This window comes from Rhincodon typus, chromosome 16 (assembly GCF_021869965.1).
Source record: "Rhincodon typus isolate 14 chromosome 16, sRhiTyp1.1, whole genome shotgun sequence".
NCBI lineage: Eukaryota > Metazoa > Chordata > Chondrichthyes > Orectolobiformes > Rhincodontidae > Rhincodon > Rhincodon typus.
This window is the reverse complement of record NC_063347.1, coordinates 15,737,576-15,763,191: the sequence shown is the minus strand read 5'-3', so window position 1 is coordinate 15,763,191 and position 25,616 is coordinate 15,737,576. Positions and strand designations below refer to the sequence as shown.

The window sequence follows — 25,616 nt, the reverse complement described above, 5'->3', positions numbered from 1 at the left end:
CACATTCAAAAAAGTAAAGTATTTTGTAATGCTTTTTTAATTCTGAAAATTGAGTAAAACCCTGGGACTATCACCAGTTTGGTGTATCCAGAGAAACCCATACAGTTGTGACCCTTATTACTAGTGTGACTCAAACTATAAAATGTTAATCTGGCTTTGGTTGCACATGGGACATGATTCTATACTTGGTGGAATCATACAGCAGTGAAATCTGGGTTAGAGAAACTGGAGGCTGGAAGAATGCAGCAAGTTAGGTAACACCTGGAGAAAAGGAGCAGTCAACGTTTCAGGACAGTCCTGAAGAAGGGTAATATCCGAAACATTGACTGCTCCTTTCCTCCAGATGCTGCCTGGCTTGCTGTCTTCTTCCAGCCTCCAGTTTCTCTAACCCAGATTTCACTGCTGTCTGGTTCCACCAAGTATAGAATCATGTCCCATGTGCAACCAAAGCCGGTTTGATAATCACAATTGTCTTCTCTTTTCTGTGTTCTACCAAAGCTTTCTCACAAAATTCTTCTGCCATCATCTCAATAGTGCCCTTGCAGACTGACGAAGGAGGGCTAACTACAATGCTTTCTCCATCTCTGTGGTAGAAGTGTCAGTCAATTATCTCCCTGCCACCTCCAACACAGTGAAAATTACAACTAAAAACTTGAACATAACCCTAGCATATTAGAATAGATCAGCAAGAGCTCAAAATGCTGAATGTTATAAGACTGTACATTTTGCTATAAATAGTTCACAATGAACGATTCTCCAAGATGGCAATGGACTAGGAATCCTCAGCCAGAGCTTGTCCACTCTGTCCGTTTCATTTCTTTTTCTTCTCTTTTCATGTTTTTTTCTTTTCTGTATTCTTATCTCCCATCCCTGAGCCTCAAGTGAAGTCATTGCGGACTCCTAGCGTCAGTGTGGACTCCCAGCCTCGAGGTGAAGCCAGCGTAGACCCCCAGTCTCAGTGCAGACTCCTGGCTTTGAGATTCTGGAGGTAAAGCCAGCGTGGACTCCTGGCCTCAGCACAGACTGCTGGCCTCGAGGTGAATCCAGAGCAGACTCCCGGCCTCAGTAGTAAGCCCAGCACGGTTTGGAGGTGCCAATGCAGACGGTGTTGGAAGGACTGTTATTTTGAACTTCTTATTTCTTTTCTAATTTATTCCTATGATTTTGTACTTTTATACCCAAGAATGACCCGAAGGTCTCTAATGTTGGACTTTTTAATTTCTTTATTTTCTAATTTTTCCTAAGAATTTGTACTTAAGAATCTGTACATTTGTATTTAAGATGGAGCCGTAAATTGTGACTTGTAAACTTTTTACTGTACTCATGTCAGTACGTGCACAATAAAGCTAATTCTAATTGACAACATTGATTGGATGTCAGGACAGTAATTTCCACTGAGAACAAAGAAATCGACAAATTTCTCAGCATAAAGGAGAAGCTGCATATTCAATTTTTTTTTAGGTACTCATCATGGTTTTGGATGTCAGTACTGGTAAACTGACTACTTAACTGCATACTGCAAACAACAAGATTTCCCTAACTGAATATAACTAGGTTAGATTAGGATACACTCAGTCTCTCTGAGTCAGGATACAGTATAGGTTTTCATTTTCACTGTTTGGAACGCAATCTGGTAAAACAGACTGTTTGTTATTATGTAACCTCTTTATATAGCAAGCAATCCCCATCATGCTAGGTTCCAGCCTGGGCAGTAAGCCAAAAATCTAAAGTTATGGTTTATGTACTGTATCATATACTAATTTACAATTAGATGTACAACTTCATGGTCAACCAGACTGATATGCCAAAAGTCCATATGGGAACTGCATGATCCACACAAAAGGGAGATGTGCATTCCATTAATAATGGCTAGATTCATCATAAGTTCCCAGAGATGAAAAGTCATTAGCATACATCTTGCATCTGTTGACTATGTACAGAGGTTAACGTTGTTCAAGTTCTAACCAGCTGCTCCAAATGGACATTGAGCACTTCAACTGGAGCCTCATTGTCAGAATTTAAAATGTTTAGCTTTGGTAATGTAGGCAGTTAAATTTCTTTCTCAACTTCGTGTAAAACACTATTTTTACCTATGTGTGCGCCACCTCCAGCTGATTTGTCACTGTCACTTTCGGAGCTCGTGCTGGGGCTCCGGCCTCGTTTCCTTGGTTGGCTGGACCTGGTCAGAGTTTGTGGTGCTGTTGGATTCTGAGGGCTACTTCCCTGGTTCGGCGGGAGCTGAGTGTCACGATTCTTCGGCGGTCGCCCTGGACGTTTGGGCAATCCAACGCATTTGTTCTTGGATTTTGCCGTGAAGAGGAATTTTGTCCGTCTACCAACTTCTGCTGCTGAAGCTGATGAAGAGGTAGTGCCAAGACCTACAAGAGAAATACTTTTCAATAAAGGACAAGTAGTAGAAGCCAACACCTTATGATCCTTTGAGAGAAGAATGTCCTTTGCATCACTTGAAGTAAGCAATCAACTGGCAGAATAATGACCACCTATTAAGTAGGATCAAATCCAATTCCTTTGCACAGGGATATAGTTTCCTAAAGTTCATAGAACGGCTACAGCACAGAAGGAGGCCATTTGCCCCACTGGGACTAGTCTAGATTTTTTCAAAACCCTAACCACATAGTCCTTCAATTTTATTTTCCCCTTCAAATGCTTATCCAATTTCCTACTGAAAGCCATAATTTGAATCCACCTCCACCATATTCTCAAAGAGAGTAGTCTAGGTACAAGCCCTTTTCACTAGTCACCTAAATATGTGCCTTTTGGTTCTCAATCCTTCCAGCAATGAGAATAGTTTATCTCTATCCCTCTTTCTAGATGCCCATGATTTTAGAACCACTCTAATTTTTCTCTGCTCAAACTTTTCTTTCCCAGAACGTAAAAAACCCAGCTTCTCCAACATAAGCACATGACTGAAGTCCATCATCCCCGGAACCATTACTGTTGATTTTTCTTTTACTGCACACCCTCGATAAACTTTCACATCCCGTCTAAAGTTCTATTAAGGTCATCACAACAACACTGGAGAGGTTCTTTTGGGTAAATTTGGCCTGTATTCTTCAAAGTCAAAAAGAATGAGAGGTGATCTCACTGAACTTACAACATTCTGACCCGGCTCCACATGTTAGACAGTGAGATGTTGTTTCTAGAATACTGGAGAACAGTCTTAGATAAAGCAATGAACCCTTAGGAAGAAGGTGATGAGGAATTTCTTCATTAAAAGTGTTGCAAATCTTTGGAATTCTCTACTCCAGACCTTTTTGAATGCTCCATCACTAAATATATTTCAGATTGTGATCGACAAACTTTTAGTCTCTTTGAGAATCAAGGGATAGAACACTGGAGTTGAGATCAAGATCAGCCTCGACTGTACTGAATGGGAGAAGAGACTCAATGGGCCATGTGGTTTACCACTGATCCTATTTTTGGTCTTTCTGCTTTAGTACTCTAAGCCTCCATTTATAAGTTCAAGATCTTTATAGCAATGTTGTAAATAATGGACTCTTTAAGAATAAAACAGGACATACTCCACAAATAAGATCGAGTAGCTTATGTGCATTGGAACATATATTTAAGGGTTAAAATTGTTACAGAGATAGTCGAAACTGCCGATGCTGGAGAATCTGAGATAACACGACGAACACAGCAGGCCAGCAGCATCAGAGGAGCAGGAAAGCTGACGTTTCGGGTCGAGACCCTTCTTCAGAAATGGGGGAGGGGAAGGGGATTCTGAAATAAATAGGGAGAGAGGGGGAGGCGGATAGAAGATGGATAAAGGAGAAGATAGGTAGCGAGGAGACAGACAGGTCAAAGCAGCGGGGTTGGAGCCAGTAAAGGTGAATGTAGGTGGGGAGTTAGGGAGGGGATAGGTCGGTCCAGGGAGGACGGACAGGTCAAGGAGGCGGGATGAGGTTAGTGGGTAGGAGATGGGGGTGGGGCTTGAGGTGGGAGGAATGGTTAGGGAGGCGCGGACGAGCTGGGCTGGTTTTGGGATGCGGTCAGGGGAGGGGAGATTTTGAAGCTTGTGAAGTCCACATTGATACCCTTGGGCTGCAGGGCTCCCAAGCGAAATATGAGATGCTGTTCCTGCAGCTTTCGGGTGGCATCATTGTGGCAATGCAGGAGGCCCAGGATGGACACGTTGTCCAAGGAGTGGGAGGGGGAGCTGAAATGGTTCGCGACTGGGAGGTGTAGTTGTTTGTTGCGAACTGAGCGTAGGTATTCCACAAAGTGGTCCCCAAGCCTCCCCTTGGTTTCCCCGATGTAGGGGAGGCCACAACGAGAACAGCGGATACAGTATACCGCATTAGCAGATGTGCAGGTGAACATTTGTTTGATGTGGAAGGTCTTCTTAGGGCCTGGGATGGGGGTGAGGGGGGAGGTGTAGGGGCAGGTGTAGCACTTGCTCCGGTTGCAGGGAAAAGTGCCGGGGGTGGTGGGGCTGGAGGGGAGTGTGGAGCAGACAAGGGAGTCCGGAAAGCAGATAAGGCGGTGGGGGGAGGGAAAAATGTCTTTGGTAATGGGGTCAGATTGCAGATGGCGGAAGTGTCAGAGGATGATGCGTTGAGGCATTCCACTCCCGGACATCCCAGATGTCCTCGTTTTTCAAGGACCGCAACTTCCCATCCACAGTGGTCGAAAATGCCCTCGACCGTGTCTCTCGCATTTCCCGCAACTCATCCCCCACACCCCTTACCCGCAATAACAACCAAAACAGAATCACCCTCGTCCTCACGTACAACCCCACCAACCTCCGAATCCAACGCATCATCCTTGGACGACATGTCCATCCTGGGCCTCCTGCATTGCCACAATGATGCCACCCGAAAGCTGTAGGAACAGCATCTCATATTTCTCTTGGGAACCCTGCAGCCCAAGGGTATCAATGTGGACTTCACAAGCTTCAAAATCTCCTCTCCCCTGACCGCATCCGAAAACCAGCCCAGCTCGTCCCCGCCTCCCTAACCATTCCTCCCACCTCAAGCCCCACCCCCATCTCCTACCCACTAACCTCATCCCGCCTCCTTGACCTGTCCGTCCTCCCTGGTCTGACCTATCCCCTCCCTAACTCCCCACCTACATTCACCTTTACTGACTCCAACCCCACTTCTTTGACCTGTCTGTCTCCTCTCCACCTATCTTCTCCTTTATCCATCTTCTATCCGCCTCCCCCTCTCTCCCTATTTATTTCAGAATCCCCTTCCCCTCCCCCATTTCTGAAGAAGGGTCTCGAACCGAAACGTCAGCTTTCCTGCTCCTCTGATGCTGCTTGGCCTGCTGTGTTCATCCAGCTCTACACCGTGTTATCTTATATTTAAGGGTTGACTTTCAGGAGGGTTCTTGTGTCCCTACCCCTTGACTGGGAGGCCTGGGTTCAAATCCCTCCTGTTCCAGATGCATAATATCATCTCGCTCAACAGATTGGTTAGAAAATTAGGTTAATTAAAAAAAAAGGGTTGGCTTTCATGAGGGCTCTTGTGGTGCAGTGTTAATGTCCTTACTTTTGACCCAGGAGGCCCAGGTTCAAGACATACTGACACCAGAGGTGCATCATAATATCTCTAAAGAGGTTTATTAAAAGGTTTGGCTTTCGTGGGCTCTTGTGATACAGTAGCAATGTCCCTACCAGTGAGCCAGGAGGCTCAGGTTCAAGTCCCATCTGCTCCAGAGGTGTGTAATTACATCTTGATTAGAAAAATATAAAAAGGTTGGGGTTCCCCAGTAGGAGGAGTTTATTAGAAAAGAGAGAAAGCAGACTGGAGTTGTATTGAGCTAGGAAATGCAAATAAACACAGTGCAGGAGCAAATTATGGCAGATGCTGGAATCTGTACTGAAAACAAAAAATACTGGAGATCATAGCGGGTCAGGCAGCATCCACAGAGAGAAAGCAAGCTAATTTTTGAGCATTTTTGTTTCCAATGCAAATAAACACAGACTCCTGCCCCTGTGCATGGATGACTAACAATCTAACACTGGTATAACTTTTTAAGCATTTTCTCAGTTCTGTCCTCTTTATTGATATAAGCACATACAGTCCCAGGTCTGTTTCTTCCTGCACCCAGATTAGAATCATTCCTCCTTTACTTTACATTTCCTCGCCTCATTTTCCCAGCCAAAACGTATTACACTTCTCTGCATTAAACTGAATTTGTCATGTGATTTCCAAGCCTACGTCTTCTTAAATCTATCATTACCTGCTTTACAAGCCTCCCAAATTTGACATCAACTGCAAATTTTTAAATTGTGCCCTGCACATCCGAGCCATTAATGTACATTAAGGCAACTAGTAGTTCCAGTATGCACCATTGCCAAGTCCCACTGTTTTTTGAATAAGGAATACATTGGTCACCAATAATCTGTTTCCTGTTACTCAGCTAACTTGTGTCTAAGCTGTCACTGCCTATTTTATGCCATTGGCTTCAACTTTGCTGGTGAGTCTATCATGTAGTACTTTTGCAAAATTGCACAGCCTTTTGTAATTCTATATAGATCGTAACAACTGCATTTACTCATAAATAACCTCCAAATTAATTGTTTGATGAAGTAATTTAAGTAACACTCATTAGCTTTAACAAATCCTTGTAAGTTTATCTTAAATAATCCACATTTTTGACATAACTGTTAGTTTTGCTCCAGATTATCATGTCTAAAAGCTTGCTCACCACTGAGGTTTAAATTACTGGATTGCAGTTTATTCAGAGTGTAACGTTTGCAATTCTCAAATGCTCTGACATCATCTCCCATAGCTTTCTATGAACATATCAATAAAGAGCAGGAGTGGACCATTCAAACTATCAGGCCTGCTGCGCCATTCAGCAAGATCATTGCTGAGCTGCCTGTAAAGCCAAATCTGCATTTCAGCCTACCCCTGATGACATTTCACCCCTTTGCATAAGAAGATCTAGCTATCTTTGCCATAAATATATTTGAGGTCTCGGTTTCCACCACATTTTGAAGAAAGTTCCAAAGACTCATGACCCTTTGTTTAAAAACCAGAGATTACCAGTTTAAAACAGAGATGAGGCATTTTTCTCTCTCTGACCCCTGTAAGGGCAAAGATTCTTTCCACATCTACCTTATAAAGACTCCTCAAGGTCTTATATGTTTCAATCCAGTCACTTTATGCTTTTCCAATCTCAAGCAGAAACAAGCTTGGCCTCTCTAATCTCTCCTTAGAAAACAATCCACTCATTCCAGGTAGTCTGGAAAGCCTTCTCTGACCTGCTTCCAACGTATTAACATCCTTTCTTAAATGAAATGACCAAAACTATTCACAGTACTCAAGATGTGGTCTCACCAATGCCATGCATAAATGAAGTAGAACCTCCCTACTTTAGTAATCAATTCTCTTTTTTGGTTCCTAATCAGCCCCACCCCACCTTTTACTGCACTTCCACTATTCGTATACCCGTGAAGACTTTGGATTCCCTTTTACATTATCTGTCTTCACACACTCTATTTGTTTCTTAATCTTTTTTCACTTCTCACTGGAGCTTTCTGCATTCAGCTTAACTCTGAGTTATGTTATTGACTTGACGTTTGCAATACACACACTTTGCCTGCTTCATCTTACTTTATTTAATTTTTCATCCAGGGTACAGATGTGTTTGCCCTACCTTCCTTTCATGGGATTGTCCTTCTTTTCAAAGGCAGCCAATTGTTCTATTACGGTTTTACCTGAAGATCCCCTAATTTCAATTTACCTGGGACGAATCCGTTGTCAACTCATCTCTTCCAGTATGTAAATTGGTCTTCCTCCAATTAAGTATTTCCCTCCAGATTTTTTCTCATCCTAGCTAATCTACATTTACGAAACTATGATCACCGTTCATTAAAACATTCCCCAAATGAAATTTGACTCATCTGGCCTATCCTCACTCCTCCGAAATATATCTAGCATTGCCTTTTTCATGGTCAGACCAGAAACATAACAACTAGTGAAATTCTCACACCAGGAAATCTTCCCTTTTTGTCGTACTACTACTATCCTAGTCTATAGTAGAAAAATTAAATCCCTCTAAATCCCTGGGCCTTTGCAAACTTTTATTTATCGACTGTGGGGTGTAAGGGCACCTCCATTGTTTAACTTTAGCCAACTAGATTCTTATCCCTGACGAGGTCCCTCCGTGCATCCTTTCTCCCCACTGGATTGTCATTTGTTCCCAATGCATGATCCAATTGGCCCTTAAGAATCCAGAATTAGACTCACACAGGACTTAAGAGAGCTGACTCTAGAACTTCATTCAAATCTGTCCCTTCAAGTTCTTTTCTCCTTGTTTTATTTCTGCACAAATGTACATAAACACAATGGATCCAAGCAATACCCCTGGGGACCCTTGTGTGTCTTATGATCTGTCTCACTGGTAAACTAACAAGCATCAAATAGCCAGAAGAAATAATCAATTCCCAACTGAAAAGTATATTCGTACATCACATTTTGACTATTCCATCTGTATTACTTGGCAATCCTGTTTAACATTAAGCAAAAATGATTTTGTCTCAATTGCCTGTCTAAGAGGTGAACGGAAGCAGAGTTTTTTAGAGGCTCTGCACAAATAGGACATCTGCCGAGAACAGCAGTCACAGATTAAGCTTCCCATGACAGAAAACTTGGAAGTGTTAGGAAAACCCAAACAAATCTCCGTTCATCAGCAAACTACTGAAGTATAAATATTCAACTCAATGATTAAAAAGACTAAATTCAAATTGAATATTAGCTTCTGGAGCAATTTTTTGTCCCCTTATTTAAGAAATGACAGAAATGTGGCAGGGCTAGTTCAGGGAAGATTCACCCAACTAATATCTGGAAATGGGATGGGGTGGGTGGGTGTTCCATTATGAGAAAGTTGAATAGGTTTATTTTTATGCTTGTATCTAATGGAATCTATTAGAAAAGCAGTCATATTACAGCAATACACTAGTATGTGAAAGGACTTCAGAGGGTGGATGCTGAAGGATGTTTCTCCTTGTGGAAGAGAATAGAACTAGGGGACGCTATTTGAAAAATATGCGCTCCCCCCTTTAAGATGGAAATGAGAATTTTCTTCTCTTAAAGGGCCGTGAGTTTGTGGAACTCTATGTGGAGGCTTCCTCATTTCTAACTGACAAGGAATTCAAAGCATGTAGGTGGTAGGTAAGAATGCAGCGTTGATCAGCCAAGAGCTTAATGAGTGGCAGATTAGGCTCGAGGGTCAAATGATGTACTCCTGCTCATAATTCACGTGTTAATATGATCGTGGTGATAAAGCCTGTAACTGCCACGATATTTGCACAGCAGTATCAGTAATCTGGAAAACTGGGGCCAAGAATGATTGAAGGCATTAAGTAAAAATACTATAAAAATCAAAGTAAAAGACACAAGAGACACAATATACTATTGCCATTTGATTACATATTTATAGTCATATAGTCATACAGCACAGAAACAGACCCTTCAGTCTGACTCGTCCATGCCAATCAGGTTTCTCAAAGTGAGCTAGTTCCATTTCCCTCATTTGGCCCATATCCCTCTATACTTTACCAATTCATGTACCAGTCCAAATGTCTTCTAAATACTGTAGTTGTACTCGCCTCTAGTACTTCCTCTGGCAGTTTGCACTGTATACTCACCACCTTTTATATGAAAAAGTTGCCCCTCAGTTCCCTCTTAAATCTTAGCCTCTCACCTTAAACTTATGCCCTCTAGTTTTTGACTCCCTGACCCTGGGGAAAAGCCTTAGCTATTTGCCTTACCCTATGCTTCTCATGATTTTATAAACCTCTATAAGGTCACCCCTCAGCCTCCTCAGGAAAAAAGTCCCAGCCTATTTTCTGCTATAACATCTGATTTTTGCGAAAAGATATCTGTTCATTTTGTTGCCCTTATTATAAAGGCATGCTAATGGACTTCGTTGCACCAAAATGTTGTTAAGAGTTGAGATATTTGCAGATTAATGATCTTAGTCATCCCGGATTACTTTATTTAGTTTTTACAAACTATAACATAACACAGAGTGACTAAAGAGAATTGGATTTGCCAGGATTGCCTGAGCTGAACACGTTGACATTTTCTGTTCACTTTAGGTCAGTAGCCTGGTCTGCTCTGAACAACAGTAATCAGTAAATCAAGATAGGTCTTAAGCATAATTCCAAGCACTTCATGCCAAAACAAGTTGGACCCCTTGCAGCAGCTGATGTCTACATGTCTTTCCATTCTACTGACCATGCTAGGGGCTTCAAAGCAAACTGCCCGCTCCCTGGATATACAGTTAGGAGTTTTAACCCCTAAAACAACAGGCAACTGAGAAATTCTAACAGATGTGTTGCTATCATCACTTTATAACTTATAGGACTACATGAAAATCCATAGAATGCACTTGCCCTTTAATAAGTATATATCAAAACTTTCTGTAGATAGTACGGCACATGATTTCATATTAAAAATTTAAACTGAAGGAAGCATTTGGATCCCCAGTACCAGAAATGAATGTTCATGAGATTTGTTTCTTATTCATTTGTGAGATGTGGGTGTCGCTGGCTGGCCAGCATTTCTTGCTGATCCCTAGTTGCCCTTGAGAAAGTGGTGGTGAACTGCCTTCTTGAACTGCTGCAGTCCACCTGCTGTGGGTTGACCAAAATGCCCTTAGGGAGGGAAACCCAGGATTTTGACCCAGAGACAGTGAAGGAACGACAATATATTTCTAAGTCAGGATGGTGAGTGGCTTGGAGGGGAACTTGCAGGTGGTGGTGTTCCCATATATCTGCTGCACTTTTCCTTCCAGATGGATGTGGTCGTGGGTTTGAAAGGTGCTGTCTGAGGACCTTTGGTGAATTTCTGCTGTGCATCTTGTAGATAGTACACATTGCTGCTACTGAGTGTCAGTGGTGGAGGGAGTGGATGCTTTTGGATGTAGTGCCACTTAAGCAGGCTGCTTTGTCCTGGATGGTGTCAAGCTTCTTGAGTGTTGTTGAAGCTGCACCCATCCAGAAAAACGTCAGCAATTTCTTATGTCATTTGCCGAGAGCCAAATCAGCCTGTACTTTTCACAAGACACTCAATCACTGGACAAATGGATTCTCCCTTAATCTAATTGAATTCAAATCCCCTAAAGTGATTTCAATACCAACTGAAGTAAATATGGCACTCACAGTCTATCCATATACCTTTCTTTAAAAGCTTGAACTAATTTAGTAATTCTTCATCCAGGAATTTTTTTTAATTTCTCTACAGGTCCTGGTATGAAATTAAGACTGAGAACTTGGTTTCAACCCTACCTTTCCCCGTCTCGTGGCTGCTGCTTTCTTCAGCAGCACTGTCCGTCTGACCATCTTTACTTGATGGGTTAAGTCCAGCTGCAGATCCACGACCCGGTGCACCATGCCGGTCTGATCCTGCGTTTGGTTCTCTGTGCTGACCAAGTTTCCGTCGAATCATAGCAATCTCTTTTCGCAGAAGTTTAGCTCGACGTGACCGTCCATTGTTCTGCTTAGCAGAGCCCATTGTGTCCAGTTTGTCAAGAAGTAATTTCAGCTGTTCTTCCAATGACATATGTGATCTGTTCTCAGGTACCAGCAGTCGATCCACTTCTGGCAAGAAACGGGGACCAAAGAAAGACCAAAGCAATCAAAGAGATTATTAGTGACAAAGAAAACAAGAAATTGATTTTGATTCAAAAATTACACGTATCCAATTGCTGGTTATGGCTCGTGGCAGACCATTGACCAACGTCTCCTTTTATAAAGCAATTGTGTACCAGTGTTATGGAAATTACTCATTTTTCTTTGGACAAGTTTCTTTGGAAGATGTTCCACAGATACGTGTTATCACAACAAAGTGTTTGTCTGTCTAATGTCAAATTGATTGATGTTAACGGATTGTACATTCCAACGAGCATCACATCCACAGCCATGGTTGCCTTGTACTTGTTTAACCCATGAGTCTGTTTCAACAGTGCTGATTATTCCTGTCCTAGACTAATGTACTCATCTCTACTAGCATCAAGGTTTGAATAAACATCAAAGACTGGGAACTGAACTGGCCACCTTTCCATTTGTATAGCTGTTTAATGTTGTCCTTACCATCACAGCCATTTCAAAGTTTTATTCATCAATTAAATTGAAGCGGGGTGGGGGGGATGGTTCTGAAATCCACAACAACCTGTTAAAATTCAAGCTCCAGCTTCTATTTTATAATTTTACAAAACAAATTACCTTCTGCAAGTTATATTGTTGCTTTCTTTTTAACTATATTACAAGCTGAGCCTTATAGATATCAAATATTCTTGTTCAATAGTGAACCCTAAGTTTTAACAAGGAATCTATTAGATATCATGTAACCCAGGAATGTCCTGGATTTGATCTCTGGTGTGGTGAACGAGCTGATCTCAAATAAAATTCCATCTCTAAGTTGTGATCTCAGCTTGGATAGGGGCCATGCAGCCCCTGTGCTAGAGAAGATTAAATAAAACAAAAACAAAATCAGCCAAGGTTTCTGTTGCTGGCTGTTAACCAGCCAATTCTAATGGAAAGTACATATACATAAGAATTGAAGAATGTAAGAACTAGGAGCAGGAGCATGCAGTTGAGCACATTGAGACTGCTCCGCCATTTGGTAAGATTTTGGCTGACCTCATCTTTGCTCAACTCCACTTTCCTGCCTGCTCTCCATAACCCTGCAGCCCATTGCTAACTAAAAATGTGTGTATCTCCTCCTCAAATTTACTCAATGACCCAGCATCCACCATACTCTGGGCTAATGATTCACGATTCTTTGTATGAAGTAATTTCTCCTCATTTGTTTTAAATCTGATACCCTTTATCCTAAAATTATGACCTAGTATTCTAGATTGCCCACAATAGGAAATAGTCTCTCTGTGTGTCTACTTTGTCAATACCCTTCACTATCTTACGTACCTTAGATCTCTCATTCTTTTAAATTCCAGAGTACAGGCTTAAATTGCATCATCTCTCTTCCTAAGACTATACCTCTCTTATCTCTGGAATCAATTGAGTTAGCCTCCTCTGAACTGCCTTCAATACCTCAAGTAAGCTGACCAAAACTGTACACAATACTCCAGGTACAGCATCACAAATGCCTTGTATAGCTTCAGCCACAATTTCCTACTTCCCTACTTTTATACTTTATTCCTTTAGCAATAAATGCCAAAATCTTATTTACCTTTCTAATGACCTGCCGTACCTGGAGACTGATTTTCTACAATTCATGCATGAGGACACGCAGATGCCTTTCCACTGAAGAGCTCTGAAGTTTTTCTTTATTTAGATGATAAGTTGCCTTTCTATTCCTCTGACCAAAATGGATAACCTCACACTTATTGACATAAACTTCATCTGCCAAATTTTGGCCCATTCACCTAACCTATCCATATCCATTTGTAAATTTCTTATTTCTTCATTGCAATTTATTTTCGTGTCATCTGCAAATGTGGCTACAGTACCTTCTATCCCCATATCCAAGATATTCATATAGATTGAAAAAAGTTGGGGCCCTGAGGACTGAAGCTTGCGGCAACCCAGTAACTATATTTTGCCAACCAGTAAAAGATTCATTTATTCCAACTCTCTGCTTTCTGATAGTTAGTCAATCCTCTATCCAAGCTAATAAATTACCTCAACCCCACTGATCTTACCTTGTGCATAAACTTTTGTGTGGCATCTTATCAAATGCCTTTGAGGTCCAGATATACCGCATGTACAGGATCTCCATTGTCTACGTTGTTTGCTACATCTTCAAAGAACTCTAGCAAATCAGTCAAACATGACTCACCATTCATGAAAAACCATGATGACTCAAATAAATTATGTTTTGACTTTCCAAATGTTCTGTTATTACTTCCTTGTTAATCGATTCTAGCAATTTCCCAATAACACATTAAACTGACTGGTCTGTAGCTTTCTACTTTCGGCTTCCCTCCCTTTTTGAACAAGGGCGTTCACATTGGTATAATTCGAATCCACTGCAATCTTTCCTGCATCCAGGGAGTTTTGGAATTTTATAAGCAATAGATCCACTATCTCTCTTGCCACTTCCTTTAAGATCCTAGGATGAGGACAGGTTCAGTCTCATGTGTTGATAACCTCCAAAGAAGAGTTACCTGACTGACCCTCACTATTCAAGATTGCACATAAAGTCGGATAACTTATATTACTCCGCCCCAGGAACTAGCTCATTCATAGCAGGAAGGGAGCAAATTAGACATGAAATATGAAACACTGAAATTTACAAAACATCTTGCCTTCTCTTTGTTTCGAAGATAATTACCAATTTTCTATTCTGTAGCCAAGAACTAAAGAAACTGACTTGAGAACTCAAATTGGGATCCAAAGTGAAACTGAACACAATGAGCTTCCAAGTTTGGTATTTGATATCTTGGCTGATCCCACCATTAATGAGTGGCATTCACAATTAAAACAAATAACAAATATTTAAAATGAACTCACCATCTTCCCAGAAGAGCTGTCCCGTATCTTCTGTTGGCACAGGTTCAGGTACATGCATTCCTGTTTCATAATCAAAGCCAATTTTCTCTGCTTGTTTACGAGCATATTTTAGCACCGCACCTCCTTGATCTCTTAGCCTGATTGCTGCACGGTAAAAGATTGTATCCTTGGCATTATATTGTAAGCAATTATTCACAATCAAGTTAAAATCCTCTTCAAACTGGTCAAACGTCCGATACTGATGGCTCTCAAGCTGTGTTTTCATGGTCTGGAAATCCATTGGTTTTTTAATGTGATCCAAATAATCTGGAACCTAACAACATAAAATGTAAATTATTAGCATTAGTTTAATATGTCTTTTAACTTACTTAATTTACTTAAGATTTAATTCATTTAATTAGTATTCCAAAGCTAGAAATATATTCAAACACAAACGCCAATTATCAGAAGTTCACAATTAGAAAAGCATACCTCTTTTAGGGGCACAGGTTCACCAAATATGTTTCCCGTATCTTTCTCTTGAAGCTGTTCTAGCGTCTTACGGAGAAGGATGAGGAACGGAGTCAGCTGCAGCTCCATTGCAAACTGCTGTATCTTAAGCTGGGTTATAACCAAATCAAAAAGATACAAATTAGAAATAGAGTTTACAACGAATAAAACTATTCTCTTTCATGCAAAAGTACCTGATCTGTTCAAGCAACCCTTCCTCCCGTAACAAATTTTATACCTGAGCTAGAAATTAAAAGTTGAAGCCCCACTTTAGAACCTAAGTTCATAATATCAGCAACCATTTCAGCACAGTACTCATGGAGTGCTACATTGTTGAAGGTCCTGCTTTTTAGGTGAGACATTAAACTGAAGCTATATCTATGTCTCAGTTAGCATTAAAGTTCTATTAGTAGCATTCAAAAAACACCAGGGATACCTACTGTTAACATTTCCCTCTCAAACAATTTTGTTAAAAGCACAATTAATTGACCATTTCCCTCAGCGCTGTTTGTAGTATCAAAGGTTGTGCTTTTCTATCCATATAAGTTGATGCACTTCAAAAGGTGAAGTCTCACTGTGTCAGCATTTAAATAATATGTTTCAGACATGAGTTACCACATAAATGCATGGAATATTCTTTCTGATTAGTTTTCTAATAAGCCACTGCAAAATGCTTCATACAAATTCAGCAAGCCACATAGATTTAATGCTATACATGCTAAAATATTCTTGAAATTATATATTCCACTGATTCTGGATTTTTGAAACCATCTCTTGGTAAAGAATCACACAGCAAAATAAGCCAATGATTCTCTACCTCTGCTGTCATGCACCTTCCCCATCATGTTAAGCAGAATTCTGCTTGTATCAATACTGGAAGGCAACTCAACTAAATGTAATTAATGTATTAATGTCTGTGACAGGTACAGTAGCATTATATAGCAAAATAAACTGTCTATATGGAACATGAGGGGATAGAAATTGGCATGAACTACACCCATTTTTAGGAAATAAAAAGGTACAAAGTACATTAATTTACAGTGGGATTGCAAGTGCACAATATGCATTGATGTTGGTCTCACTATTAAATTTGCGGGCTTAAAACAGCCTAACTGTGCAAACTGAAGTCTAACACCTGCTGACAGATCCATTGAGAAATGTATTGATGATGAACAGAGTCAGCATTAAACTTGCCCACTCTGTTACCTTAGCAGCACCCAACTCCAACTAAATAGCACACAAACCTTTTATTAAAAAAATCAACTATAGAGTGAAAGAAGTGTAGTAGTACTCCATCAAGTTCACAAATGTTAAGATCATCTGCAGGTACCTGCAGCCTGCCAAACAAAGAACTGCTCCTGGCAAGGCAATAGTATTAAGGGTAGCCCCGATTCGCAAATTGGCCATTCATATGGAGAAGACAATTGTCTTTGGATATAACATTGAAACCGTGACACTTGCAATTCCTGGGCAGACAAGTGCATTCAGGATCACAAGATAGTTACAAAAGAAAAGGAGGAAGCCATTCAGCCCATTGTGCCCGTGCCAGCATTCCAATTGAGCACCCCACCTACTGCCAACCTTCAGCCTTCTCCCAGTAATCCTGCATATTCTGCCTTTCCACAAACATCTAATTCTCTTTTGAACACTACAACTGAACTTGCCTTACCACATTCTCAGGCACTGCATTCCCAGCCCCTAACCACTCCTTGTGTGGAAAATATTTTTCATATCATTTTTGCTTCTTTTACTAATTACTTTACATCCATATCCTTTCTTTTAATATACTTTCACCAGTGGGAACATTTTCTCCCTCTTTACACTGTCCAGACCTCTCATGATTTTCAATATGTCTATCAGATCTCCTCTGAGCCTTCTCTTCTCCAAGGAGAACAGTCTCAAGTTCTCCCAAGTTATCTTCAGAACTGAAATTCCTCATCACTGGAAACATAAAACTTTTCTGCACTCTCTCCAGTGTCATTAAGTCCTTCGTCAAATGTGATGTCCAGAATAGGGCACAATACTCCAGATGAGACTGAACTAATATCTTATATAAGTTTAAAATAACCCTTTTGCACATGTACTCTATGCCTCTGGTAAGAAAGTCTACGTTATTAATTGTGCTCTCAACCTTCCGTACCATTATAATGATGCTACGCACATATGTTTTCAGGTTCCTCTGCTCCTACACCCTCCTTAGAACTATATCCTTAATTTTACATTATCTTGCCATGTTCTCCTGACCAAAATAGATCAGCTGACACTTCTCCGCATTGAACTTAATTTGCCATCTATCTATCCACCCATTCCACCAACGTATCTGCGTTCTTTTGAAGTTCTACATTATCCCCCTCACAGCTCACATTGCTTCCAAGTATTGTATCAGCTGCAAATTTTGAAATTGTGTCCCGTAGCCCAGGATCAAAGAAAAACAAAGAACTATGAATGCTGAAGTAATGGAACAAAAACAGAAAACGCTAGAGGAACTCAGCTGGTCTGGCAGCACCTGTGGAAAGAAAGTAGAGTTAATTTTTCGAAGCCAGTGACCTTTCCCCAGAACTGATAGCAGCTAGGAAAAGTTAATATTTACGCTGATGACAGGAGGTGGGTGTGGGGGAAGGGGAGTAATGAGCAGATATATGGAAATGGACCCCAGAGAGAAACAGAAACAAAGTTAGGAAGACAAAAGAGATGGTTGATAGTAAGCCAGGGAAGAAGGAAAACTGATAATAGGGACAATAGGTAAGTGAAAATGAGTTGGCTCTGCTGAAAACAGCCCATGTCATGACAGAGCCTGGGGTGCAGGCTGGGTAGAGGACATGGAAGGAGATATTCAGGCTCTGAAGTTATTGAACTTGGTAGATATTGAATTCTGAAGGCTGCAGGGTTCCCAAGTAGTAGATGAGATGCTGTTCTTCCAGCTTGCACCTTGCACTGCAGGACGGCTGGGATAGAAACGTTATCCAGGGAACACAGTGGTGTGCTGAAGTGGCAGGCAACAGGAAGCTCAGGGGCACTTTTACAGACAGAATGCAGGTGTTTGCAAAGTGGTCGCCTAGTCTGCATTTCATCTCCCTATTGTAGAGAAGCCCACATTGTGAGCAGGAAATGCAGTAGACTAGATTGAGTGAAATGCAAGTAAATTGCTGCTTCACCTGGAAGGTGTGTTTGGGAACTTGGATACTGAAGAGGGAGGAGATAAATTGGCAAGTGTTGCACCTTCTGTGATTGCATGGGAAGGTGCTGTGGGGCTCTGGGAGCTGTTAGGAGTGGATGAGGAGTGGACCACAGTGTCCCAGAGGGAATGGTCCCTGCAAAGTGCTGACAAGGGAGAGGTGGGGAATATGTGTCTGGTCATGGCATCCTGCTGGAGGTGGCAGAAATTTGTGCTTATGATCCTTTGGATGTGGATGCTGGTGGTGTAGAATGTGAGGACTCGGAGGACTCTATTGGTGTTGTGGAAGGGAAAAGAAAAGGTAAGGTTAGAAAGGGTAAGGGTAGAAATGGGTTGGTCCTGGCTAAGGGCCATGTCAACCACGGTGGTGGGGAACCCACGGTTGAGGAAAAAGGTGGATATTAGGGCAGCATGGTGGCTCAGCAGCTGGCACTGCTGCCTCTAAGTGGCAGGGACCAGGATTCGATTCCAGTCTCAGGCAATTGTCTGTGTGGAGTTTGCACATCCTCCCAATGTCTGTGTGGATTTCCTCTGGGTGCTCCAATTTCCTCCCACAAACCAAAACTGTGCAGGTTAGGTGGACCGGCCATGCTAAATTGCCCATAGTGCCCAGTGATGTGGAGGCTAGGTGGGTTAGCCATAGGAAATGCAGGGTTAAAAGGATGGGGTGGAGGTGGGTCTGATGGGATGATCTTCAGAGGGTTGGTGTGGATTCAATGGGCAGAACAACCTACTTCCACACTGTAGGGATTCTATGATTCAATGATTCTATTTTTGAGGCCACATGCATTATCATTATCAGAACAGATGCAAAAGGAGAAACTGTGAGAAAAGAATACAGTCATATAGATTTTTCTACAAGAGCATGTCAAAGGTCAGTAATTCTGTGCCGAATAATTCATCTCCTGTTCCCTAATGTCTTTCCATCACTTATAAGGCACAAGTCAGGAGTGTAGCAGAGTACTTTCCATTTGCCTGTAATAAGAGCGGCTGTAACAACAAGCAAGAAGCAAAACACCATCCAGAAACATTTGGCCTCTTGACCAGCAACTGACCGTCAACATTCACACCTTTCACCACCTATGTGGTGTACATCATCATCCACAAGGTGCACTGCAACACCTCACCATGGTTGCTACAAAAGCACCTTCCAAACCCACAACCTCTAGCATCTAGATGGACAAGGGCAGTAAATGCAAGTTCCTCTCCTAGCTCCATCCAAGCCTGACTTGGAATTATATTACTGTTACTTCACTGTCGCTGATTAAAATCCTGGAACTCTTTCCCTAACAGTGCTGTGAATGCAGTTTTACCCAAAGGACTGCAGCAGTTCAAGAAGGCACATCACCATCTCCTTCTTTAGGGCAATTAGCAGTGACAATAAATGTTTGCAAAGCTAGCGAAGCCCACATAAACTTAAATAAGTAAAAGATGTCTGATCTTGGTGTCTTATTGGATTTTAAGTAAAATGGCTTAGCCAAAACCTACTCCTTATCAATTTTACACATTTCTAGCAACTGAATTTCCTCCTTTCTCACCACGGTCTAGTGAAGACAGAATCAAAGTATTAAAAGTAATACATCAGTCATCCCCTTTTTGGCCCAATATCATCATCATTCCTTTTACTACCTTTTTACTAATTACATATTTAAATGCATTCAGGTTCCACCTGATGTTAGCTTCCAGTCTCTTTTCATACTCCTCTCTTTATTTCGCTCTTTTGTTTTTACTACCACCCTATGAACCTTTTGGATTCAGCCAGTTCTCAATTGCATTTTCGACCAGATGTAAGTCATATGCACACTTTTTCTTCTTTATCATAATTTCTACCTCATCCATTATCCAAGGAACTCTGGATTTGTTTGCCCTACCTTTCCTTTTCAAAGCAATAGGTGATGACTGTGCTGGAGCGATTTCTTCTTTAAAGGCAACCCATTGTTCAGCTACCGTTTTGCCTGCCAACCTTTGACTCCAATTTACTGAACCAGATTGTTCTGACCCCATGCAAGTTGGCTTTGCCCCATTAATTATCCTTATGCTGGATTGTTCATCATCCTTTTCCACAGTCAAGCTAAATCCAACTGTTCTTCCACTGACACTTGAACTATTGGCTCACCTCATTTCTACTTATCAAAGGGAAGATCTTAACAGATGAACTGATGTTATTAATGAGACATAGCTAGAATATATTAACAGTAATAAATAATGAAGTGATAATGCTAGATTTAAAGAGGGATTTCCCCATAACTGAGCCAGTTATTCTGACAGAATTACATAGTCTGTACACAAACATCTAAATTATGTTGTTTATGCTCCAAATGAGCCTCCTCTCACTGTACTTTGTCTAAGCTGTTCAGTACATCTGCTATTCTTGTCTCACTCATGCGCTTACCTAATTTCCTCTTTCAAGTATCCAATCTATTTGGAGGTAGTAAGTTTACAATTCTCAGAACTCTGGGTAAAAAGATTTCTCCCAAATTCTCTTATGAATATACTGGTGACTATCTTAGATGTATAATCTCGACTGCAAGAATTCCTCACAAGTGGAAACTTATTCTCAGTATCTGCCTTATCAAACCCTTTGATAAATGTAAAGACGGCTATTCAGTCACCAATCAGCCTCAGTCATTCCTGATCAATATTTTGTTCATCTTGAAACTGGATACTTAAACTGTAAACACATAACAAAAACTTAGAATTTAAAATGAATCCGTACATACGAAAACACATTTCAAAATTTACATCCGAGCATCACAACAGGCCACACAGTAATTTAAACTAAACAGTTGCCCAACCTCCTCTCGCTTTAACTTTTCTCGTTTACGGATTAGTTCCACTAGCAGTCGTGCTCTTTCCAAGTCATGTCGCAGTCGCTGCCACGATTTCAGCTGTTCTTTCAGTGCACAATTTTTCTCCTCTGACTCTCTCTGAAGTTAAAAAGGAAACAGTATTAAATGCCTTCATATTTCCTTCACACATAAAGGAACAGATAAAGTTAGGCATCCTGGTTCAAACTTATTTTAGCTATGAGACGGAAAGTTAAACGCTGCTATTTTTTGCTGAAGGAATACTAACTTTGCATCAGGGCAGAGAGGGAATGAAAATTAGTTTAGTGTTTGTTCTAAATAGAACCTAAACAATAGGTGAACAAAGCCCAAATGATTGAGCTTTTTTTATACTCCTGTTTGTCCCTAATCACTGTGACATGAATGAGTGCGAGGAAGCATGGTGGTGTCTGGAACCATTTGTCATGTTATTCTCTAACTGGAAGCTCTAGCTAACATTACAGATTAAGTTTGTTACCTGGTCAAACCACATACAGAAAATGTACCTGCTCTGCATTTCGCTGAGACTGCAAATGGGACTGCAACCGCCGAAGGAGTGGGACACCATTTCTTGACTGTCGCTTTAATGTCCAATAACTGTGAAGTCGCTGCATAAACTGGCTCTTACGCTGAATAGATAGTCGACCTGTAATCTTACTTAACCTAAAAATAAATAAACGATATAATGTGTTTATTTATTTTCAAAATGGTCATAATTAATGCACGCTGAGAATGGAACATAAAACCTTCATCAGCATAAACAAATGACAAGATACAACACAATATCAGTGAGTCCTCAGTGAAAAGACCAGAATTAATAAGTTGTCCTCTCCATATTACTTGAAGAGATTAAGTTGTGCATTGTTGATGAATGTCTTAACCTTACATCACTATTCACCGTAAGCACAGAGGACATGGGTGCATTACCCTCACTGAGATTGAGAGTCTGTCAGGGTAAAGAGTTAAGAAAATGTTCCTCCAAACATAAAGTTCTCTCATCCCTCGTGTCTATTATACTCCAGTTCATATTGTGACTTGGGTTAGAGTGATGATAGTCCTGGTTTTCCTGCTACAGATTGGGATCCCTCATTCTCCCAACCCTTTTCTTTTCTTCTGTAATAAAGCAGAGATTGACCCCCCTATCTGTTAACTAAAACCAAAACACCCAAAGGAGGAGTACCTTGCCCTATAATCTGTACATGGAGTGTGATAAGTGGTGTAACCTGCCTTGCAGCAATTTCTAGTGGTTAAATAAAATAAACCCCGACACTCACTTTACAATCAACAAATAACAATTTATTTAATTCTAACAGCGAACAAATTAACTAAACTATTAACAAACCGAACAAACCATTTCTAACTACTATTCCCAAATCACATAAGATTCTAATAGTATGCTGTTTCAATAAATACAAATCCCACATAAATAAAATAAAATTTAAAAAAGTAGAATGTAGTCTCTCGAAATTACAGGCAGATTATGTGTCTTCCAGAATGCTCTGTGCCTTCTCTGTTGAATGTTCTGTCAGGAACGCTTCCTCCTTTGATTCTTCTGTCAGGAAAATTAACTAGTCGTGCCGTTGGTACCTTTGATATTTAGATGGTGCTTTCTCTAAGACTTATAGGATTCTGTGACAGCCAGCAATTCTCTCGAGAGCTGTTAACTCTGGCAGGTGGCAATTAGTTCTCCTGTCCTTGTCCAAGTGCTCCCTTCTTTTGTACCCAATGACATTTCAATTTCTTACAATTGGATTGGTCCTCGGTTGTCAAAACCATCAGATTCAAATGTGATGGGTTTTTAGTATCTAAGTGCCTGGTTCAAATTGATGGCTAAATTCAAAAACTTGTTTCTTGGTAAAAATGCTGCTTGGCCTGCTAATGGTATGGCCTTTCGATACAAATGTTTCAATTTATACTTTGTACTCTGTACTTGCAAACTTTCAAGCTGCTCACAGATATCTCCAAGCATAGAAAAAGCACAATCTTTTAAAGGGACCAGGCAATGCTCCCTCCCCCAGCATTTTACAAAAACTAATATTTTACAAACATCAAATTATAATGTCCTGCCTCCCAATCCACAAATACTGTTCGCAACACTTCACAATAGGCAACTCCTTCTATCTGCCACTAAATTTCTGGATAGGTGGGTGAGCTAGGCATTTCTAATGGGAGAGGATGCGAATCACATTCCTGATTCTCTCACTAACACCAAATGAAAGCAACATGGAGTAGGTTCCCAACACTGAGGTCACCTGACATTTCAGCTGATCAATGATTTATTACACACTGTGTGGGGGAACACAGAGTAACAGAGAAAATCTAACATTTAGGAGAGCTGCTGTCCAAGCTGTTCTACAGAAATTTGTAAAACAAAAAAAAGTCAATGAGGTAGTGGTTTCAAAGACCAACACAGGCAAAGACATTCAAATCACCACCTTCCACGCTTTATAATTCTGTTTTTTAAAAGGGCTTCACAGAATAATCAGCTTAAAAAGAGATATACATTGTAACCCACATTGTTTTGCAGCAATTGTGTCTTCTTTTAAGACTCTAAATTTTTATACAAAATTATCACCTTTCTAGAAACATACTTTCAAAGCATGCTGTTTGAAAGTAGTTGGAAGTGGGGAGAAGGGTTTGGTGGAAGGGGAAGTTTCTTTACTACAGATGCTAGTGTTAACATTGAACGAAGAAAGGCTGAGATTGTATACTTAGCAAAATCTGTTGCTCCTTAAAATTCTAAACATCCACTTAAGAAATTCAGCTTCTATTGCTATGCCTTTGTTCTCTGGAATACTGGAAGCGATGGGTAAATTATGAGAACTGTCATGTCTAACCAATGTGCTAGAGCTGGCCTATATTCTAGTTCACATTCAAAGCAGGCACTCAACAATCATACTGAACTTTTCACAACTTGTTAATTTTGCTCTTACTTTCCTTCATTGCCTCTTTCTTTAAGAAAACATTTCACTAGGATATTGATCAAAATGCATGCTGTACAGCACACTCAAATATGAGTTAGGCAGTGGGCCAGCCATTTCTATGTGGCACCATAATGATGCCACTAACAGTTCAAGGATGACACGATTCAGAGGGCCCACCAGTACTTTCAAGGTAACTACAGATGGGCAATAAAACACATCCTCTCCATTATAGTTCACATTCCAGGCACTCATCTGTTTTTAATATACATATAAAATATATATAATATATACACATTAAAAATACACATATTAAAATTAACCAACACATCTATACCAGGCTTCTCTTCTATCTCTTTTCCCAAAGTGCATTTTTAATAAAAACAAGAAAATTAGCTACACCTCCACAAGTCCATTCATGCATAATGCCACAAACAAACCAGATTTTTTTAACCCTCCCAATGACTTGAACATTCATATGGATAACAAAAACTGGTTTGTAGAAGATAGTTGGTGCCACTGCCCTGCAGTTTTCACATGTTGCTGAACGGTGCATACAACGCTCATCTTCATTTTGAGGTTTGCACAACTTTCATTTTCACAGTGAGCTTTATTCTTTCCCCTTGTACTGGGTTTTTATTCTAGCCCTTTTCTGAATGTCTATTAACCACATCCGCAGTATTAATCATGGCACAAGCCACAAAAGCAGGCACTCTGTTCACTGACTATTCAGCTATTACCAATCTAAGCATGGGCAGTCATGGGCTAAATCTTAAACCACAGAATTTGAACACTCCTGTTCATTTCACATTTCCTTTGAATTGTTTTCCTGTTCTTGTTGAAGCTAGAATACAGCTATTAAACATAATATAACACGGTAGGACACACACTAGTGATCAATGTAACTACAGGCTAAATTTACAGAGTACCAGCCCTTACTTGCAGCTGAATTCTGTCATGCCTAGCTTGTTTTTTTGATATTTGATAAGTCAATGTAAATGCATGACTGATGTACAAAAGGAAATGACAAAGTTGCACAGTCATTGTAGGTGAGAATGACTGCCTGGCGACATTAACTTCTGCAGATGCATTTATTTGATTCAATTATTATCATAAACCAGTCCTCTATAATAAGTATTTCAAACAATCACTTCCCTTTGTATGTCAATCATACACTTATACTAGTGCCAAAAACATGTCTTCCTTGGATAGCACTTAATTACTAACTGACCTGCACCAGCACAAAGCTACAACTACAAGCTTCTCTACAATGCTCTTTGAGAAAAGAAATACAGTCATGTCCTTTAAATCAATCTCACTGTAGAAGTTACTCCAGCAAATGCTGCTATCTTCAGGACAAGGAACAAGAAATAATTTCTCACAAACACATGACTCTTCATCATATCCGTTACTGTATTCAATATTGCTACAGTCATAACGATGGACAGGTAATTGAGGCAGTGCATTGTTTGTATTGGTGAGATTTAAAATAGATACACAAGCAGAGCAACTTAAAATTGTGAATCCTCTAGGTGTCATTATTATAATGAAATAGATGGGCAGAAAAAAGTCAAACCAAAAGAATGAACAAATTAGGCCATTGAGTCCACCTCGGATTCCAACATTCCACAGAAACCTACGTCTCCAATCAGTGTCTAATTAACTCCCATCAGAGATAGTAGGAACTGCAGATGCTGGAGAATCCGAGACAACAAGGTGCAGGGCTGGATGAACACAGCAGGCCAAGCAGC

General features: G+C 40.6%; 1 protein-coding gene across 2 annotated transcripts in view; it reads right to left on the bottom strand.

The window, feature by feature from the left end:
• The window catches only part of brpf1 (bromodomain and PHD finger containing, 1), a 57,255-nt gene that overhangs the window by 19,450 nt on the left and 12,189 nt on the right, over window positions 1–25,616 (bottom strand). The window contains exons 3-8 of one of the 2 annotated variants that reach the window (XM_048606420.1): window positions 21,451–21,607; window positions 20,915–21,046; window positions 14,927–15,055; window positions 14,456–14,768; window positions 11,270–11,581; window positions 2,091–2,378 (exon numbers count right to left, since the gene is read on the bottom strand). In XM_048606420.1, the coding sequence (XP_048462377.1) occupies window positions 2,091–2,378; window positions 11,270–11,581; window positions 14,456–14,768; window positions 14,927–15,055; window positions 20,915–21,046; window positions 21,451–21,607 (1,331 nt within the window). The remainder of the gene's footprint in view (window positions 1–2,090; window positions 2,379–11,269; window positions 11,582–14,455; window positions 14,769–14,926; window positions 15,056–20,914; window positions 21,047–21,450; window positions 21,608–25,616) is intronic. The other variant, XM_048606421.1, reaches the window with a different exon arrangement.